General features: G+C 39.8%; 1 protein-coding gene across 2 annotated transcripts in view; it reads right to left on the bottom strand.

The window, feature by feature from the left end:
- The window catches only part of LOC117950281, a 96,330-nt gene that overhangs the window by 6,628 nt on the left and 68,961 nt on the right, over positions 1 to 20,741 (bottom strand). For both annotated transcript variants that reach the window (XM_034881172.1, XM_034881173.1), the window contains exon 4: positions 4,421 to 4,626. In XM_034881172.1, coding sequence (XP_034737063.1) covers positions 4,421 to 4,626 — 206 coding nt within the window. The remainder of the gene's footprint in view (positions 1 to 4,420; positions 4,627 to 20,741) is intronic.

A 20,741-nucleotide genomic window follows, 5' to 3' on the forward strand; every position in this document is an offset into this window, starting at 1 on the left:
ACACACACACACACACACACACACACACACACACACACACACACACACACACACACACACACACACTCCCTTATCTGTCAATGCTGCTTAAATAATGTAATTAATGACTTAATTAACATTTCCATAATCTATTTTAATAAATCTAACACGGCATAATGAGAGTGTCTAACCTCCAGGCAATGGCATATAAAAATTCACAGTGCAGAGCTGCGTGGTCAGGGCACTGTCTCAGCACCCTGACTCTCGCCCTGACAGTAAAGGAAGGAGAGGGCGCATATTGTGTGACAGCCTTCTGAAAGGCAGTTCAAGCCTGACAAATGTCACGTGACTTTGTGAATGTGTCCAATAACAGACCTGTGGCACGAGGTGAAGCGCAAAACTGAATATTTTGGAGGTTTAAAATGTTGAACGGATGCCGGAGTGCAGTAGATAGAAACAAGAAGCATTCATTTGAAAGAAGTTTGTAAGTAGACTGTGAGGAAGAACAAATGATGCACAATTCAGTGGGTCTCCATTTAAATGTATTTGTTGCTTTTAGCTCTTTAACCTAAAGCTGCTGTGCTCCTTTCTTTTCCTGCTTCTTCTGTCAAAAAAATATTATAGGATAATACATAACAACAGAAGAACTTTTCTTTTGAACAAAACAAATTCATTATTCATCCATTACTGTATGGTTCCCCTCAGTATCTGACCAGGCGAAGAACAGACTGCAGTGCATTACGCACACAGCAGAGAGGCTAACTGGACAGAGGCAGCTGTCAATCAGTGACCTGTATGAGGCCAGGAAGAGAGCAGCTAAGATGGCTGCTGATCAGTCCCTGACATTTTTAGGCTGCTTTCCTCCGGAAGAAGGTACTGTGTGACGTGGACAAGGACCTCACGCCACCTTGATAGCGTTTTTCCAAGAGCTATTTCCTTCCTGAATAGTTGATCCACTGCCCGCCCTCCCCACACACTATGTTACTACATAGTTGTTTTGAGCATGCTCTAATCAGCTATACACATATCATGTACTGTTGGTTTGTCAAGCTTCTGTGTTACTGATTGCCATGTCAAATTCCTTTGTGTCTGTTGATGTATCTGGCGAATGAAGTGTTTCTGATTCTGATTCTTTTGAACAAAACAAAGACACAGTACTAAAAAGAAACATACCACCTACCATCAATGATTTGTCTGATTCTATTCAATAGTTTTCAACAAGTAAGCCTATTGGTTCCCAATGGGTCACGAGTCAACACTTTCATTTAAAAAAAAAAGGCCCAGCAATTTTCTGAAACACGGCAAACGTTACACAAACAGGACAAAATATGTTATAGATATTTTTCTAATGTATATTTCTAAGCAGCAGGACACTGTATGTGAAGTGTATATGCACTGTATATATAAAGTGCTGTGTCCATGATAATGAAGGAACATGTCACCTTTGCAAACAATGTGTATTAGTACTTCAATTTAGGATCAAACGACAAAATCTGACAAACAAACATTTGCAACTACAAAGTGTAGTGTGTAGCTACGGCAACAAACAGGTAACAAGAGGGTTAATGCACTGGGAGGGGGAAGCAAAATGATTTAGCCCTCCTGTCAATAGATTGGCATTATCACATGTTACCATTTCATCAAGAGTCAGTATAAAAGAACAGAAGTACACAACATGGATTCAACACAATAAAAGCTCATTCTGAAGTGTTTGTTTAGTTTCTGTGTCAAAGACAACCAGGCCGCGTGTGCGGTGAGAAAAGAGGGGGTTGCTCCTCATAAGGGCTTTGGCCCTTGGGGTGAAGTGTGACTGAGATGCACCCTGACAGGGGGCAGCAGGAGGCTGGCACATCCCAGGCAGCACAAGCAACATGGGGCACGGATCAGTGAGGCCCACCAATCCTAATAAGGGCAGCCACCAACCTCCCAACTGTACCGTTAATAATGTAGGCATCAGTGGACAGAAACCTGTTTAGTGCAGTGGGATACCTCCAGTGTTATAGATTGCATTTTCAACAGACAGATACATTTACAGTATATAATCATATTACATATCTGAGGAATGAACTTAATTTAATTGTTTAAAGGCAGGGTTGGAAAGTGTTTCCAATATGCAAGTTTTATTATATAAATACACCCCGACATCAATAAATAACTTATGGGCTCTGAAAAAGGAGCAAGAAAGATCCTCATCTGAAGCTGCTGTAATGCTAAAAAAATGCCAACCAATCAGTGCCTCGCAGTCTGCTTGGAAAGAACCAATGAAATGCCTCCTTGTCCTGCTGAACAAACTCTTTCCCTCCCGTGTATGAGCCGGAGCTCAATGCCCGTTGTTGCACTCGAAATAGTCAGGATCGACGGGGATGGGATAGTTCTGGCGCCGCTGGAAGCTCCACGTGTGTCCCACGCATTCTGTTCTCTGTGTTAACTTTAAACTCCAGCAGCATTAACTGGAACCTCTGAGCAACATTGCACGCTGAAAATGTTAAGTTTTAAAGAAAATGTGGCCCGTGCAAAAGCTAGGGCTGCTTGGTTTTTTTGGGGAATGATTTACGAAGAAAATGTTCATGGCATTTACTCTCACTGGGGCATTTTGTGATTGGCAGGGATTTGCTATGGACAAAATACACGGTGATACAATGGTAAGAGAAAAGGACATTTAACCACGTATCCACGTAATTTAAATAGCTCACGTTACTGTATTGTGTGACTAGTTTTGCTGGGTTCAAATGTTCCTCCAAAACAAGTTTCTTCCCGAGACCATTATGAAGGGCCACCGTTGCTGCTTAGCCCAAGATGTTTGTGATTGGTTTAAAGAAATGCAAATTTCAATTTCTACTTCAATTTTATTTATAGTATCAATTCATGACAAGAATTATCTCGAGACACTTATAGATAGAGGAGGTCTAGACCACACTCCAGAATTTACAAGGACCCAACAAGTTCTAGTAGTTTCCTCCAGAGCAAGCAACGGTGCGACAAACAACCTCTGACATTTTCTTTAACCCAGGTGTGTATGCTCCTGTTTCCAGACCGTCCTCCGCAGCTCTGTGGAGAGCACTGTCGAGGTATGTCTGTCAATGGGCAAGTCAACTGCAGAATTGAGGGGGGAAAAAAAGAAGTTGCCCCTGCTGCCATGATTGCCGTCTTTCTGTTGGACAGGTATGTTAATTAGGGGAAAGAAGGAGTGGGGGGGGGGATTTGTTGTTTGCTGTGTGTGGGTGTGAGCCACAGGGGCCGGGGGAGGGTAAGACAGAGCCCCAAAGAGATGCTACTCTCAAACTTTGCTAGCTTTTCAACATTACCAACCTTGCCTTTGAGGCTTTGAAGCTTCAAAACAACATCAAACTGTAAAGTTATTTTGAAGGCTTCATGCACATTAACAAAGTGTTAGTGTTTTAACAGTATAACGGTTAGCATGACAACATAGTTGAACCTCTTTCAACTCAAACAATGAGCAAATACCTGCAGCCGAGATCTGCCAAGAATGTAGCTTGTCTGAAGCTGCTGAATGTGTTGTAAACAAACCAATTTCCTGTCATAAAATTACAGCTCATTAAGAGCGCGGAGTAGGGCTTCGACAATATAATGATGCAGAAGCACATAACCAGTGTAACCATATTTATTAATTACCAGTTCACTAGCCACATTCCTTGCAAAGGCACTTAATGGGAACACAAGTTACGAGCCTTGTTGAGTTAATTACAAACAGCCTCTCTTATTTTAGTTATTACAAATACTGGAGGAGGGACGAATGTAGAACACAAGTTGTAATTCTGCTACTGGCACGGAAAGCAGTTTAAGGTGATTGGAGGGTTACATCACTTCTACTACTCCCATCATATTTTAGAATTAATTTTATAAAGCAAGGGAGCTTGTTGAAATCCCAGCATTCAGTTGATTAAGACCAGTCAATATGGCACATTATTTCAAACATACTATCAGGACCATTATTTTTCTAAATAATCCAGTAGGTATTCTACAGAAAGTTTTAGCATGATTGGGGTACAGTTTTAGGCAATTACAGATTACATAACCCTTTCTTTGTAATCTGATTACAGTAGCCGCCATATGTTGCTTTCTAATCACAGAGTAGATATTGTTTATGCCAGGAATCTAATGCATTATTTACAAGCTAGATGTTGATAAAAACAGACTGTTCATTTGCTAATGGTTTACAGTTCCGCAGGCACTATTCCAATTAGCAATATCTAAATGGGAAAAAGGCAGAAGTGAAAACAAGAGAGATGGGGGTTGGACAACAGCACGTTTTCAGAGATGATTATTTGGATGATGCTAAAACTCACTGCTTCTTGCTTTAAAAATCACATCAAAAATGAAATGTTACTTAAAAATATAGTAAAAACACACATGAAAACACATCTAAGACCAGTATTGGAACAACTCTAATTCATACAGAGTAAGAAAAAGAAACACTCACTTGATTAGGATGATCTCTGTCAGTACACCAAAAGAAGCTGCTGCCACTTTAAAGCTGATGGGAGGAGGAGGGTTGGTGAAGGCGGTCATCATGCAGTAAACAACATAAGGTACCAGAGCCAGCAGAACACATACAGCGATCAGCACGAGCCACGCTTGCCACTGACAACTCAGCGACCGCCATGGAGAAGTCCTCTGGAGCTGGTACTGGACAAGAGAGAAGAAAGCATTTCTCATGACTTAACCAGACAATCACAAAAACATGTCTAATCACTGAAAAATGATCAAAATGGTTCCAGTTTTAAATGCATAAAAACAACAAAAGATCTCAAGCCACAAACACTGTAGAGGGTTTTTAGTAGTATTGCATTGGCAGACCTACAGTATCTCCACTGCACTGTGGAGTAAAGCGTGATTCATGCTTCTGCGTTAAATCTACGCCATATGTAGGTGCATGGAGACACAGACATATGCGGGACTTACAGCGTGGCCTGATGTGCACCTCTCGAAAAATGTAACTACACGTCAAGCTGATGCACGTCACTTGGCCGTGGCTTGGTAGCGTTGCATTTCTCACATATCACACATCTCCTCCATAAACATTTTGAAATCATGGAGCGGGTTAACTTTTTAGCACAGGGAAGAGAGTCTAGAGCTGGTACTCGCTCCAAAGCTAATCGTTTTCAATTTCTGAATTGTTCTACCACACACTCGCCACGCACACACACATGCCTACCCTGCTATTAATGAGGTCAACGCACACACCAACACACAAGTATAAACCTCAGACCACTTGCGTAGGCTACGGCAAAAGCTCTGCGTGGAGCCTCAGCAGAAGCATAACTCACGCTTAAAGTCCGGCTACACCACAACTACCTTCTGGTATAGGAGGAAAAAAATCTCTGGCTTGTTTGCATTTTTTTAGACCAATCACAAACGTCTTGGGCAGCGCTAAGCTCCGGACACAGCAATGGTGGCTCTGCAAAATAGTCTCAGGAAGGAACTTGTTCTGGTGGAACATTAGCACCCCGCAAAATAAAACACCACATAAAATATTAAATTAAGTTAAATGTTCAGACAGTATAGTAAAGTAAACTATTTACCCTATTCAGAGTTTTCATGAAGCTTTTTTTACAGTGACTCAAAATGCTATTTGAGTGTGGCCGAAAGGCCAAAATGCATAGAAAAGCTACTTCCAATGTAGGTGTGGAGTAGGCCTAAGTCTTGTTAAAATCTAAAATTTGTCTTAAGTTTTTTATCTTAAACCTACCATTACATGACAATGTGCCCTGACTGTTTATGCTGACACAAACTAGTGTTGTGGCCATTGGGTTTTACATTGTGTAGGGTGTTGTCAGCATAAAACAATTAATATACAGAGCTACAATGGCAACAAGTAAAACAGGACCCAATTTTACCTAAATGGAAATTCTAGTAATGGCAGTGTGACCCCATGATGAAGAATGAACAAACCCCTATTGTTGGAATAACTTCAATAATACAACCTCAAACCTTTTCTCTACATTCAGTCATTTGTTACCTCTTGCTTGGCACTTCAAAAACTGTACAAAACATAGGCACATGCATAAAAAAACACTGAAGCACGCATGCAGTCATCAAGCCAACATGCAAACATTGCCTTAACTCCTCGCCAAATATCGCCTTGCTCTGGAGACAAAACAAACCACTTGAACTGCGTTTGATTAGTGTCTGGAATTCATCTGCAAATGCACACTTGCCTTGTCCTCTTTCATGGCTGCTATTCATTAATTAGATTCTTTGTGGAACTGAGCTATCCTCAATGTTTAAGGTTACATCAGGCCCCAGTAAGTGGCTGCCTGATAACAGAATGCATCCATCTTCATTACTCAGCTCTCTCTGTCTAGGCTTGCTCCTCCACAAGTGAGCTATGTCAGTAGGTTCTAAGGAACTGATACATTTCATTGCATTCAGATCCTGAACTTTTGCCTCCTTTCATTTTAGTCACCCAGATTAAATTACTGGGTTGTGATTTCCACTCATATTGGGTTCTTTTGTGGTAATTTTTCCAACTCAAGGTGGAATAGTGGTGTAGTCAAATGAAATCCAAACACTTTTTTCTGTTTTTTAGATTGTAAACTCTCTTTGTGATATGCATATTAAGGATTTTCAGATAAACATTACAGCCAAGGAATTTGTAAATACTGTGTTAATGTTCTAACATTCCATCCTGTCTATACTGGATTCACCGGGTTTGAGCCATTGTATAGCCAAGCATGTTAGTAAAAGTTGTTCTTTTTCAAATATAGGCTCTATTAAACCAAACCAACATCAACATTTCAACATCCTGGCTGATTTTTAAAATTAAATCTTAAAAAGCCAAAGCTGTTGATCATGTTCACAGTCAGATTACTACATTATGTGTACATATATATACGCACACTTGGAACATGGTAACTAATAAGATTCCTATAAAATGAATAGTTAATTAATCAAACTGTACATCAAAAGCTAATCGTTTTCGCATTTGGTTTCATAATGCTTACCAGTTTTGTCTCTGCACAGGCTATTAGAGAGAAAAAGAAACAAAAGTAAGCTTATTCCATTCTTTTTGCCAAAGAAAGCCCAGACATTAAGATAAATGTCTTCACAAACCACATCACGTGTTTTCAATCTTAGAGAAAATAAGAATAGACTCCACTCTCAAGGTAACAACAGAGCCAATGTGAAGGCTTTCTTTTGTTATGAAAATATAGAATGTTATAATACAAAGGCAATACAAAAATGGAACTTAGTGTGGTGGTCAGTCCTCAAGGCTTGATCAAAAACAATTGAACACAGTTTTGGGACAAAAATATGAGAAGGCACATTTGAATGAAGCTGTTAGCGTCACACCGATCAGTGGGACCTCAGCCTTAGCCTTAGTCATATCAAGGCCGAGCTAGTTTGAAGGCTTTGGTGCGCAACCTTTTGATATTAATGAACATCTGTTACATTCAAATAATTATTAAATGAGTTGCTACAAAGCTAATTAGGACTATCAGCTCCAAAAAACTCTCTTTTTCTCTATTTCTCAGAATGGCTATGTTTAGAAGATTGTGTTGTCCGGAGACTTTTACGCACAGAAACTCAAGTGGAGAAAATTGCCTTTTTTAAATCCTTTGTGTCCTCCTTGGCTACTAGCAACAGCATGGAGGAGTGTTGGGACCGTGTACGTGATCACAGATAACTTGTATCATGTGGACGTGCTGACAGTTTTGTTGTCATTACTTAGAATTCCTCATGGTGGCAACGGAAACTATACACCATAGCTTTAAAAGCAACTCAACATGTTCATTGTATTCCCTTGGCCTCAGCCATGTTTACTATCTGTGAAGAAGATTTGCAATGTAACTGTCAGTGTTTTAATGTCACAAAGTACCAATACTGTGTTACTGCACTAAATAAAATATACTTTTCCCTCGTAAAGTCTACTCCAAGGTGCTGGAGGAAGGGTTTGGCCGATAGTTGAAACTCTGGTTGAAGAGGAACAATTTGGATTCCGTCCTGGTTGTGGAACGGATCAGATCTTCACTCTCGCAAGTATCCTAGAGGGAGACGGGAGTATGCCGAACCAGACTACATGTGTTTTGTGGATCTGGAGAAGACGTATGACAGGGTCCCCCGGGAGATACTGTGGGAGGTGATGCAAGAGTATGGGGTGTGGGGGTCCCTTCTTAGGGCCATCCAATCTCTGTGACCGAAACGAGAGCTGTGTCCGGCAGTGAGTCAGACTCGTTTCAGGTGAGGGTTGGCCTCCGCCAGGGCTGCGCTTTGTCACCAATCCTGCTGCTTCCCAATACTGGATAAGCGGACAAAGATGGATAGATGGACTTTTACTTCACTACGTTTCTCCTAAACATCTTCGTTACTTGCAAGAAATGATATTGAATATTGTACTTTTTTATAAGGGAGCCACATTGAAGTTTTTCTTTACTTTTACTTCTGAAAATAAACAGTACATTTAATATTTAAAAAAATACTTTTGATACCTAAAGCACCCAGTCTTTTTCAGGTTAATGATTGTATTTTGAGGTTGCACCAGAATAGGTTTGCATGGTTTAATCTTCAAAAAACACCATATTTTTGTTTTTACGCACATTGCTGCAGATCCTGTTTTCACCCTGTGTGTTTAGGTCTCTGTTTTAGCTACAGAGTGTAGTGAGAGTCTTTGTTGGGAGTCGCACATGCGCAGTAGCTAGGTAAGATCCCATCAGCTTGATAACTCTTTCTCCAACTTTGGTCAGTTCAAGGCAGTATAGCTAGGAGACTTCTTCTAGACGAGGGCCACTTGTGGACTACCTGCAGAACAGGGACATGGAAGTAGGTCTTTTTGAGAGTATGGTAAATTAGTGTGTGTTGTAGCAGTCTCTTGCCATTGAGAACGAGCTAGCGCTAGAATGCTACAGTTAGTCACCTCCTCTTGGCAAGTGACGTAGAAAGCCGTCTAGATTTTGAACAGCTCATCCGGAGACTGAAGACAGAGTACATTCAGAAACCGTATCACACTCAAAACAGCACGGATATTTTTTTTCCAAGTTTGTATGTGTGTAGAAGCAACAGAGACACAAAATAACACCCCAAATCCCATAATATGGGCACTCTAAGTACACTAAATATCGGACACTTTAAAACTTTTACTGAAGTTATATTCTAAAAGCTGATTTTAAGTTCTACCAAAGTCATTTTCTTTTCTTTTACGTGACTCTTAATTTAGGAAAGGTTTCAGCATTTTGAAGGCTAGTGGTTCAGAGTGGGTAAGGAACACCAAAATACATTTCCTCTGCACCTAATCTGACATTCAAATAACACGCAGTAATCCACACTAGACTGTGAAACTATAACTTAAAAGTCAACATGCAATACATTAACCCCTGGTTAAAAAAATCACAGTGTGTTAATTACATCCTGATGTTTTATGACTATGACCTTTAAACACTCTACGAATCAATCAGTACAGGAGGGAAGCAGCCTATTGGGAATATTTAGATCCACAGATTCTGAAAGTAGGGCACTTTTTATCCAAACACAGTCATTATTAATAACCGGACAGTCAACCCAAATACATTTTCTGCATATTTTCCACATTACCATCTCTCCCTCCTGAAGTACAACTACCACATTGTCCAGCATGGAGATAAAGAATTAACCAGATCTGTCACACGGGTACAGTAAAGGGGACAAAGGCAAAAATACAATACATACATATTTGACCTGCCATTTAATTAACTAACAGTTTCTGATATAATATCAAAACACCAATTACACTCAAGTTTTGGTGTTGACAGATGTCACGCTCTGTTGGAAACAAACACCTACAGAGGGAAAGGGATTATACGGCATACTGTAGTCAGATTATTGAATGATTTATGATGTGATCCCCTTTTACCCTAGCTATGCTTTTCAACCTTTGAATTACTACGGCACATTTGCAGCGTACAGTGATAATGGAGGCAGAATGACCACTCAAAATTCAAAGTAATTTTGGAAACAATGTGTCCTTGATGTAAAACAAAAGCAGGCTACATGCTGTTGCAAGCTTATATCAGCTGTTACTGGCTAGATTGGCAAATCAACGTTAGCTCTGTGAGTTGAGTAGAAATTGTCTTTTTCTATGGTTATGTACATTACAGAATATCATACTCAAGTGCTGGACTGAGACTACAAAGACCGTTAGCTAAAGGTCCCAGGCAAAAACTCATCAGAAACATTCAACACAGAGGTAAGATGTATGCTTGTGGCTTTTGCATTTTCAGTAAATACTAGTTACTGCTGGATAGGGGCTTGGACATCAGCATGTATGGTCTTTTGGGCAGGCTTAAAAGACTCACGGACAATCCTCAATTTAAAGTTACATGTAGATGTTTCACTCACACAGTAGAATAAAATCGTAGGTAAACTTCACAGAATCGAATGAAGAACCAGTACTTCTTTAGGCAGGCCTCCTGGAAGTGTGCATAGCTTCGAAGCAAGTGGCCAAACAGTGGAATTGCAACTCCCGGCCCGTCACACGATGCCCTCTGGCCCAAATGTACTTTTTCCAAGGACTTACACGTGTATAAATCAGTAGGTCATTTCAGAATTTCCATTTAGTCTCTAGTATGTCTGCATTATAGACCGCTGTATCCAGTTCTTAAAATACGTCCATGAATTTAGGTAGTGAGCTAGATAGCAAGGCATGCTGACGTTATCAGCTTTCCTTAAAGCACACAAACATCTATTTTTTATAATTTTGCTTCGTGTTTTGGAAAGATGAAAAAATAAAACCACCAAGACCCTAAAGCATAACAGGAAAGTTATGGTGGCTAAGCTGTGATAATTTAGACATTCAGTTTTACCGGGAGCAGGGTTAGCTAAATGTCAATTCCACCTTCAGATGTCATGTTTAGGGATGTTATCAATCGTAGTATTGTGTCCTGTGTGGTTTATTAGTTTTGGGATGATTACTGTTTATTCATTCACCTAAATGAAGAATCACACACATTTGCCATAAGCTGCTAAAATATTTACAGGAACTGTACCATGTACTGTATACCTGCTGCAGGAGGTATCTGGATTTGTTTTTCTGAACACAGTACTTAGTAACCTTTAACTGCCCGTTATCAGCGTATTGACAAACTTTAGTTAGATCTCCTAATTTCAGTAGCAAAACAAATTAACTGGGTGAAAATGCCAAGCAGCACCAGAAACAGTCTCCTGTGTAGATGCTACCTGTTTGCTAACAACAGAGATGAAGTTCTACTTAGCAGGACCAGACAAGAAAGTCCATTAACTTATTGAGATTAAAAACCTGATGCCTTCCCTCCCACCTGACCCTCCGTGGCCCCTTCCCCCAACCAGCATCACACCTCCAAAGGAGAAAAGTGATTGATGAGAGCAATCAGGCAGCTTGGAATCTCTTCTCTCATTAGACTCCTTATGCATCTAAGCTATTTCCACCCACACTGGGGAGAGCAGGGCAGGGGGAAAGGGAGTGAGGAATTGTCCATCCTCTGACTTTTTAGAAGATAAGTACTCGCACTAAAATATTTACCTTGTACATTAATCTCTGGGAAATTAATTTGCCATTATACTTTGTCCCTGAGAAAAAAAGAGATGTTTTTCTAACAGAAGTGTGGTTTTCACTCCCTACTTTTCATGCTCAGTGAGCTCTCACTCTTTTGACTCACTCGTGGGACTGCTTTGAAATTAATGTCCCTGAGGGAGCGGTGTTTGGACAGTCAGGGTGGATCCTATCATCGACCACTGAGGCTCTCTTGGGGAGGGTTAGCTTGAGTGGTGGAAAGTAAAGAATATTACATATGCATATCACTATAAGGGATATAAGGGACATGCTCAATCACATTAATGCAAGTGCAGCACATTATTATGTACTAATTGCCAGTGGATGGTAGCGTTACTATAATAACTTCATTGTACCTAAGACCATTATTAAGATAAATAGCCAGATTTAAAGCCCACTGTGGAAAGAAAATAGTTTTTAATTTTCCTGTTCAGTTTATTTTGCACATTTTTTGAGTCAACTGAAAGGTTTTGCAGCTTTTTTGATGAGTTAGACCAACAAAACAATGCAGTGTCATTAAGAATAATCACAGGTAAAAAGAAGAATAAATTGACCATTTGATTAACCCCTCTACCAAACAGGGATTGTCCAAATCATAGCAATAGTAGCATTTCCTTTGGATTTCTCCAAATGTTGAAGAGGTGTGGATGGGGCTGTATTCTCTGTATCTGAAGAGTCTTTTTATAGTATTTTCAAAACAAAAACACAAGAGCAAAGGTATACCCACAATGTAACTTCCAAGGCCAAGAGTTAGCATGTAAGACTCTATTTACACCTGGCATTAAAACATGTGCTTGATCACATGAAAATACAGGTGTATATGCACCCGAAATGCACTATTAAGAAGGGTTTGCGAACCAATCGGTCACACCACCTCCGGAGGTGGTCAGGGACACATTGGCTCCATTTTCACCTGGTATTAAAATCCGATCTGCGTGACAGCTCTAATTAGAGGGTAAACCCCGCCCACTCTGAGATAGCGATTTGACTTGCAGCTGGGTCTGGAAACCTGCTTGTTTAATTGTCCTGCTTCAGTTCACAGTTTTGTGGGAACCAATGACAAACTGGCTTATCTACCTGGTGCGCTATCGCCGGGTTTAACACGATGAAGATAGAGAAGTGACCAAGCAGCTTCTTGTTTACATTCAACATAGCGGCCACCGAACGCCAACGGTACTGTTCCATTATCTTTTACTGTGACTATTATTGCCACTATTCACTACTGTTGGGTCCTTGTAAATTATAGAGTGTGGTCTAGAACTATTCAGTAAAGTGTCTTGAGATAACTCTTGTTATGAATTAATACTATGAATTAAATTGAATTGAAACATACAAGATGAGTACAGGAAAACAGAACAAATAACAAGAAAAGAGGAATCAATCCAAACACAGAGCATGAGATAACAAAATAAAACAGGAAACATGACAACAGAAACCCACAACCCTAACATGCTGGACAGAGCAATTGGATGGATCTCAATCAGATCTCAAATGTGGATACTAGAGACACATAGTAGCAGGTAAAAATATTGTCAGGTTAAATCACATCTAGATACAATCTGGATACAAGACACATTTTAATGGTTTAATGGGATTTAATACTCTTTCACGGGTTGCTCATCCGGAGGAGGAGCCATCGTTTTCAAACACATCATGAAGCTATCATTAGCTTAACAAGCTAGCTAGCTACAGTTGATCAAATCTTCCAGTATCTGTTGTTATTTCTGCATGGAGAATTGAAGGCCCCTGAGTAGAAGTAAGCATCCTGCTTTTGCATACCTCTGTTTGTTTCAAATATTAGAATAATTCCGAATGGTAAATCTGCCCCTGTTTTCTATCTGTTATTGCAAACTGCATTTGTGCCTTGTGAGAATGGAAACCTTGACAAGTGCAACAACTGAAACTTGGCTGAAACCTCAATTCTGGCGGTGTGCGTCTTTGTGGGGAAATGGAAGACAGGGTGAGAGGATGTGCGCTAGTGGGAAAGAAACAGAATGCATTGTGTAAAAACACTTTGTGTTTCGTAAAGGGAAAGAAAGAGAGTTTGTCTGTAAAGGGTGGGGTTTTGGTCATCTGCCATCGGATAAGATATCCTGACAAGGCAATCAGAGAGAAACAAATTCTGCAGCCACACAGGTTCAACTCCCTCGTTCTTCACCCTGATGAGCTTTTGAAAAATGGAGTGCAGTTGAAATTGGTTTTGTATGAGAGGCTTCAGATCTGTCTCTTGTCAGGATTATTGCCACCTGTCTTCATTGGCTGCAAAGGTCTGTTAATTAATCTGCCTCTCCTTCTCAGTGGCCGGAGAGGATGGGGTGAACAGAGTGCTGTCTTCCCTCCTCAGCACAGTGTGTCAAAGGGACTATTCCATATAAATACACATCCGATTTAGGATTAGACTGCTATGATGTTAAGCAACATCTCTAATCAGTATCATTAAAACACTACATCATGTCCTTCTTTTCTAATTTTATGAGTGAAGCTTTTTAATTGGATATTTAATCTAATTTAGTTAATGAAAGTCAAGGGAAATTTTGTTTGAGGGACATTAATATCTCTTGTGATCAACGAAGCTGCACATGGAACTCTTTGGAGATTCTCTCCTGACTGATTGCTGCACAATATTAATAAATACAGCAGAAATGCGCTAGTATAGAAATGTATATATATGCATGCTATTATGTAGGAATGTGATCCCAGGGTAAACATGTCAGCTGATATGAGCAAATGTAAGTGGCAGCAGCATGTGATTTAGCATTGATTAATTGGACATGGACAGATGAACATGCCACTAGAAAGCAATGCCAAGCTCATCAGAGTTAAAGCGTTATTATTAAACCATCCGCTGTGATGCTGTAAATGAGCAGGAGAGTGAAAAGGGAATTTCTAAGCCAGATTACTACAAGACCGGATTCAAGGAAAAAAAGCAGCTCAATTGACTTATTTCTTTTGTTGCAGGAGGCCCAATCGCAATCCAACAGGAACTTGTCATTGGCACTGGCCCTACAAAGTGTCAAATTGATCAAGTGTTAGCTGGGATTGTCTGCTGCTGAGTGTCTGCACCTGTGCATTCCTCTAAGTGTTGAGATCCCAGTGATTCTTGAAGTGAAGTTTGAACTTGGCCTGCTGTTTGGGGCTCAGGCGTACCCAGACTTGCCTGGCTGAGAGCAGCTTGTATTGTACACACACTCTTGTCACTCTCCACTATTCCTTTGGAATGTAAACTACCAGTGTCACACTACTGTGATATACTGGGGCTGCAGGTTTCTGCTGCGGTGCAGGTGCAGTTTGGTGTACAGCACTGAAGTACCTGCCAAATTACAGCAGGAATATGATTTAAAAGAACAGTTACTTGGACAAAAAAAGTTTTCTGTTCTTTGCAAGTCTATACAAAGAAAATAATTAGATAATGTTCATTACCTGTTTCCCCTCTGGGTGCATGCCACTGTATCCTTAATCAACAGCACTTTTAGATATGTTTGATTAAAGTAAAAATGAGCTGGTGTTTCTCCAAGGACATATTTTCATGTGAAGAATACTTTTTCATTTAGCAGACACTTACAGTATATGCAGAACAGTGTTGTTGCCGCCCACAGGTATAATCAACCAGAAAATGAATAATCATTCTGCAGGACTACAATAAATCATTACGCTTTGGACAATTAATATTGGAGGCGAAGCTTGGGATGTCTGATTACAATAGTTACGATGCATATCATCAAGATTTAAATCTAACATTTCACAATGGAATTTCAGACACCAGTGCACATTACTGATGTTTAAATTTGGAATTAGGGCGGGTCATGGGGTTTGAAGGATGATGCGTATTTCCATCTACAACTCTAACCAAACTGCTATTAGAAAACTTACAGTGCAGTACTTTTTGCAGATGTAAATTTACATTTAATGCACTGTAAGAAAAGGCTTGAGTTGATTAAATAAACTGCTTCATGGAGCATCTTATCTGACACTATATAAACATAATGTTTAGGTATTAGTTGAACTAGTTGAATATCACCACTGATTGTGAATCAGTAAGTCTTCCTATCAGTTTTTACCCTCTACTTGTCAAGTTACTGAGATGAGTGCGATTTGACTAAGTTACACATTATTTTTCAATAGAAAAAAATGAATTCAGACTTTTAGCATACATGTAAAGAGGGTTGCTCTGCCAGCACAGCTTTAATAGAGATAATCAATCCCTGATTCAGCAATACAGACAATGGCTGGTGTGGTTTTGCTTGATTTTAGAGCTGCATTTGATTTAATAAACCTGAGATACTCTTAAAGATACAATTGGCAATTGGCAAATCATAGCCAATACAATTTTACGGTTTCATCACTAGAAAAGCATACTGTGGCAAGTATCTCACTATCACTGTCCTAGCAACATGTCTTGTAGTGAATTGGAACTTTGCTTAAGACTAAGTGTATAGTTTGGGCTCTAGTCATGCACCAAGGAGAGAAAATCAATTTTGTCTTTCATTAACCTCTACACTCATTACTGGGGCTTAAATGTTGGGGCTCACCCTTGATTACCAACTGTCCTTTGGAAGTCACGTACGCAAAATAGTTGCAACTCGCAGGTTGTACATGCCATGTTATCATCAAAGCAAGTCACAACAAGAGCTCCTCTCTCCTTGCTCCTTCCATCTGTGTGCATCCAAGTCCAGAAATGCTTTTCACTAACTTTGCTCTAGGGAGCTTATTTCCTGTAGTCCCTATGTTTTTTTGCCCAGCAGTTGTCCTTGGATTAGGGTGGCACCTAAATCATGGATGCAGCTGTTGCCGTGTCCTGCCCCATGTACAGCTATGGCTTGCTGTACCCTGCTACGTCCTGCTATACCTTTCAGTGTTATGAAATGAACTACTACAACTACTGTTTCTAGTCATAGTTCCATTGTCTTTGTTGAGACTTTTTATTGTGGGTCTGTCCAAGGTTTCTCCCTAAGCATTTTTCCTCGCCGTAAATGCTTGCTCTTGGGGGAATTACTGGAATTGTCAGGTCTTTGTAAATTAGAGAGTGGTCTAGACTTACGCTACATGTAAAGTGTCTTGAGATAACTCTTGTTTTGATTTGACACTATAAATAAAATTGAATTGAGAATTGAACAAAAGCAGATAAACACATTTCCTGATGATTTTAAGAATAATTTTAATTTAATTTGGACTGCAATATGGACCTCATGTAGGGTGTTTGTTACTAAGATAACAACTGATGGGGTCAAAATAAAACATAAACAACAAACAATGCCAGTTTAAGCCCAATTAATAAAAACTATTGTTTAGTTCCAAAAATTTACTTTGAGGATTGTTTTTCCTTTCTTCTTTGACAAAATAATCACATAAACTATGAAAAAGGCAATATTCTTCTGTTTTCACTGGCTAGTTGGCAGTAACAACTGTAAATGAACCCTATGTGCACCAAAGAACGACTTCTAAATGAAACTCCCCAAATGTTTTGCCATCATTTTTATAGTGCCCTCATAACCCAGGTGTGCAGACGTCTTACACGCTGTGAGGCTAACTAACACTGGCTCCACTTAGTTTTGACATCCAGCCTTCAAGAGTCAAAGAAGAAACAGTGCAGAGCATTGGGGGTCCAATACCTGAGAGGGGTAGTTGGCTCATTGAGTGGACATAAACTTCCTCCACCTGACATGTGGTGGGAAGAGGATTAGTTAAACACACTCAGCCTTGGCTGACTCACAGTTTGTGGAATCACAAAGTAATCTCGAGGCACATTCACTTAGGAGGCAGCTTGATGATCCCAGGCCGGTGATTTATTCATCTTAGAAACGTTGCGAGGCTATAAGAGTTTGTCAAGTTAGAATCCTAATTAAAACTGTTAATCACAGATTCCTGTTTGTTCAGCACTCGAGTGAAATGAAAAATGTGATCAAATTATTCATTGCTCCCTTTCAGACAGGTAAGTCAGCATAGCTGCGAGCGTCAATGTGCCACAAGTTTTTTTAAAGGCTTATGAAGACTTTAAGCCTATACTTTTTAATTCATTTCATATACATTAACATTTTAAGGTGACATAAACAATTAAACTACTTGATCAGTTTGGATCAGCAGAAGTAAGTTCTAGAAAATGGTCTCCGGGCAATGAAAAGTATCCAGTGGACTGGATCAAAGTTCATGTTCAGAACTAAAGCAAAGTGCTGCTCATATTGAGAGTGAAGCCTGGAGCAATATTACATGAAGCTAAAGCAACTGCTTTATTTTTGTTAGCCCTAACATTCCATGCTGTTCAAATAAAGTTTGAGTCTGTAGGTGTCATGAAATCTCCTCCCAGAAACTCCAATACTGCCTTCTTTTTGGAGGATTCTATGTATGCAGTGTTAAGCACATGCAACAGTCAGAAAAAACAATGATGATATGAAATCCGAAGAGAAGAAACGTCTGAATTTAACACAAACCACAGTGTTTGGGTTGAATCATTTTAAACTGCTAAATAGTCTTTGTGTTAACCAAACCAACCTGCGCCCGTTCTCTGGTTTACAAATGAGGACTGGTGGGTTATATAAGAGAGTAGGAATAAACTGGATGGATTATTTGTTAATTAGTTTAGACTGAAGTCAACGCTTCCTTTACTTATTATTAAAATGTCAAAACACGTGTTTCAACAGACCAATTTCCCCAAACTTAAACATAACTAAATTAGCTAAAAGAAATAGGGAAAATACATAGATATTCAGCTTTTTAGCCCACTGAAGAATAGTCTAGATTTTAAAGTTTATTTCATTAGTGGTGTTAATATGTGTTGCTACAGTTATACATTTATTCAGTTTAAATTCCAGATGGGACAAAAACTGTAGTACACATATGACCAATATTCATCACAACATTCTGATGTGTAGTTAAAGTGGGTTAGATTGTATTGTGCTAAAACGGCTATGGTTAGTTGAGGAGAAGAGTTGTTAACACCCATAAAACATATCAGTTTTAGTTGTAGACAACACACAAACTCCAGCATGCTCAAACTCAAATCACTGCATCAAGATTCTCCTCCTCAGAAGTGATTTAGAAACTCAATTGGGACTCCACTTTGGGAAACTCCTGGTTAGTAAATGATAGTGAAGAATGTGGTGGTGGTGGGGGGGGGGGCACTGTAAATGAATTGGTCTTCTTACTCCAATGTGACATCCCACTTCTTTCACCAGTGAAACAAGACAGGACATGTTCAAGGAAACAGTGCCTCGTCACCACCATCTGTAATGAAGCTAAACACATACTGTGAGAGGCATGAGGGGCCTGAGGCTGTACCCTAAGTGCCTTTGATAAGATCGAAAGCATTATATCATGCCACGGTACATCTGTGTGCACTATCAACATAAATGCTAATCTCTGTAATTCAACAGCAGTTTCTGATGTCTTCCAAAACGGGTAAAAGCTATTCAAGTATAAGAAAGAAAAGAAAGAAAAGGCTTGATTGACATATCTAGGGGAGTCTATCTAGGCCATAGTGTACCTACTGTACTTTAGAAGTTCTGAAGAGCATGGACTTGTAAAACTAAACACAGTGACATCATGCTCATTGATATTCCTGAAGCAGGGTCCCTTACTTTAGCTTTGTTTTAAACAATGTTCTGATCAGGGCAGTTGTCATGCCACTTCCAAATGGGTTCTCTACTTTGTTACAGCAGTTCAGTGTGGTTGGTTTATCTTTGTAACCATAGTAATGTAGTACCACTGCATGTTGGGAAACAGGAAGTCAAACTGACATACGGAAATGCATGCGCTCTACCAAGTCAATTCAATGCAATTTTATTTATATAGCGCCAAATCACAACAACAGTTATCTCGTTGCGCTTTTAATAAAAGAGCAGGTCTAGACCCTACAAGTCGTTGGTTTCTGAGTCGATTGCATTTTCTTCTCCCGTTTCGGTAAGGCAACATCTATACGTATTTTTCATCATGTAACATTAGGTTATTGCTTATTTTTAATTTTGTAAGATTATAGAAACAGCTAAGAAGCTAATTAGTTTTTACTAGGCTAAGTTAGCTTTATGTTTATTGCTCCTGGTTGTTTTTATTAGCTTGGTTGTGTTCATCATATAGGCTACACTGGTATGTTAGCTAAGCAGTGCTATTTACACTGATACTTTGTATTTGGGTTTGATTAATATTATAGACATCTCATTGTAGTGTATTGCAGTTTCGCATAATTATGAAACACAGGAAGTGATGGTAAACTGTCCATTGTGCTTATGAATGGTTTGCACATGAGGTTTGCCTTGATGTAGAGAGTGGGGTTAGAGTTGTATCTCTGATGTGGAAAGATGTAAATTTCGGGACACATCATCAAATTGTAACAAAGTATGTTTCGAATCGGTCGCTGCAGCGTGCTCTCTCGTATCACACAGCGGGGAGTCTTTGTCCTCGACTTTTGCAACACTTCTTGCAATACGTTTGGTGCAAAAATAATTTTTACCTAATTTGTGGACTTAGTCTTTGGAGCTCTGAGCCAACAGGATGTGTAGCACGAAAGCTAGCGTTAGTTAACTAGCAGCCAGCCCGCTTCTAAATACAGAAAATACCTTTTATTTATCTCAACACTTTTTAACAGTCCAACTGAAACACTGGAGGTGAGCTCAAGGTCCTGCAGACGCAGACGGACCACCGTCAGTGGGGCTCGGCCAGCGTGGAAACATCACTAGAAAACGCCATTGCCGACCTCGGCGTGATCTGATCTACAGCGGGACATGAAGAGCTCCAGACCCGGTAGCAGCGGCAGAACCCCCCTGGAGCTCACCGCCAGTGTTGGTGGAATAGCAAGCTAGCGTTAGCGAACTAACCCCGCTTATAAATAAATACATTTTAGTTATCCTAACACTTTTAACAATCAAACTGAAACACTGGCGGTTAGCTCCAGGTCCTGCAGCAGCGGACAGACCGCCATCAGTGGGTATAACGCCTGCCTTTTAAATTAAAATGTATTTATTTAAAAGTGTGCTGGTTGGTTAGTGACCTCATCAAATACCTTGCTCACAACCGCCCAGTGACTTCAGGCCTCACCACGTGAGCAGTTATGCAGGTAATGCGCCACTAAGTGACTCGTTACTCTAATCTGAACGCTTTGTTCAATAATGAGTAATCCATTGTGTTACTATTTTGAAAACAGTAATCAAATTAAAGTTACTTATTCAAGTTGCTGTGAATTACTACAGTATTTTCATCATTTTCCTTAGCAAAATATGTATTTTTTCTTTCTTCTGGTGTCTCTGGGAGTGAA

The sequence above is a fragment of the Etheostoma cragini genome, chromosome 9 (assembly GCF_013103735.1).
Source record: "Etheostoma cragini isolate CJK2018 chromosome 9, CSU_Ecrag_1.0, whole genome shotgun sequence".
NCBI classification, from domain to species: domain Eukaryota; kingdom Metazoa; phylum Chordata; class Actinopteri; order Perciformes; family Percidae; genus Etheostoma; species Etheostoma cragini.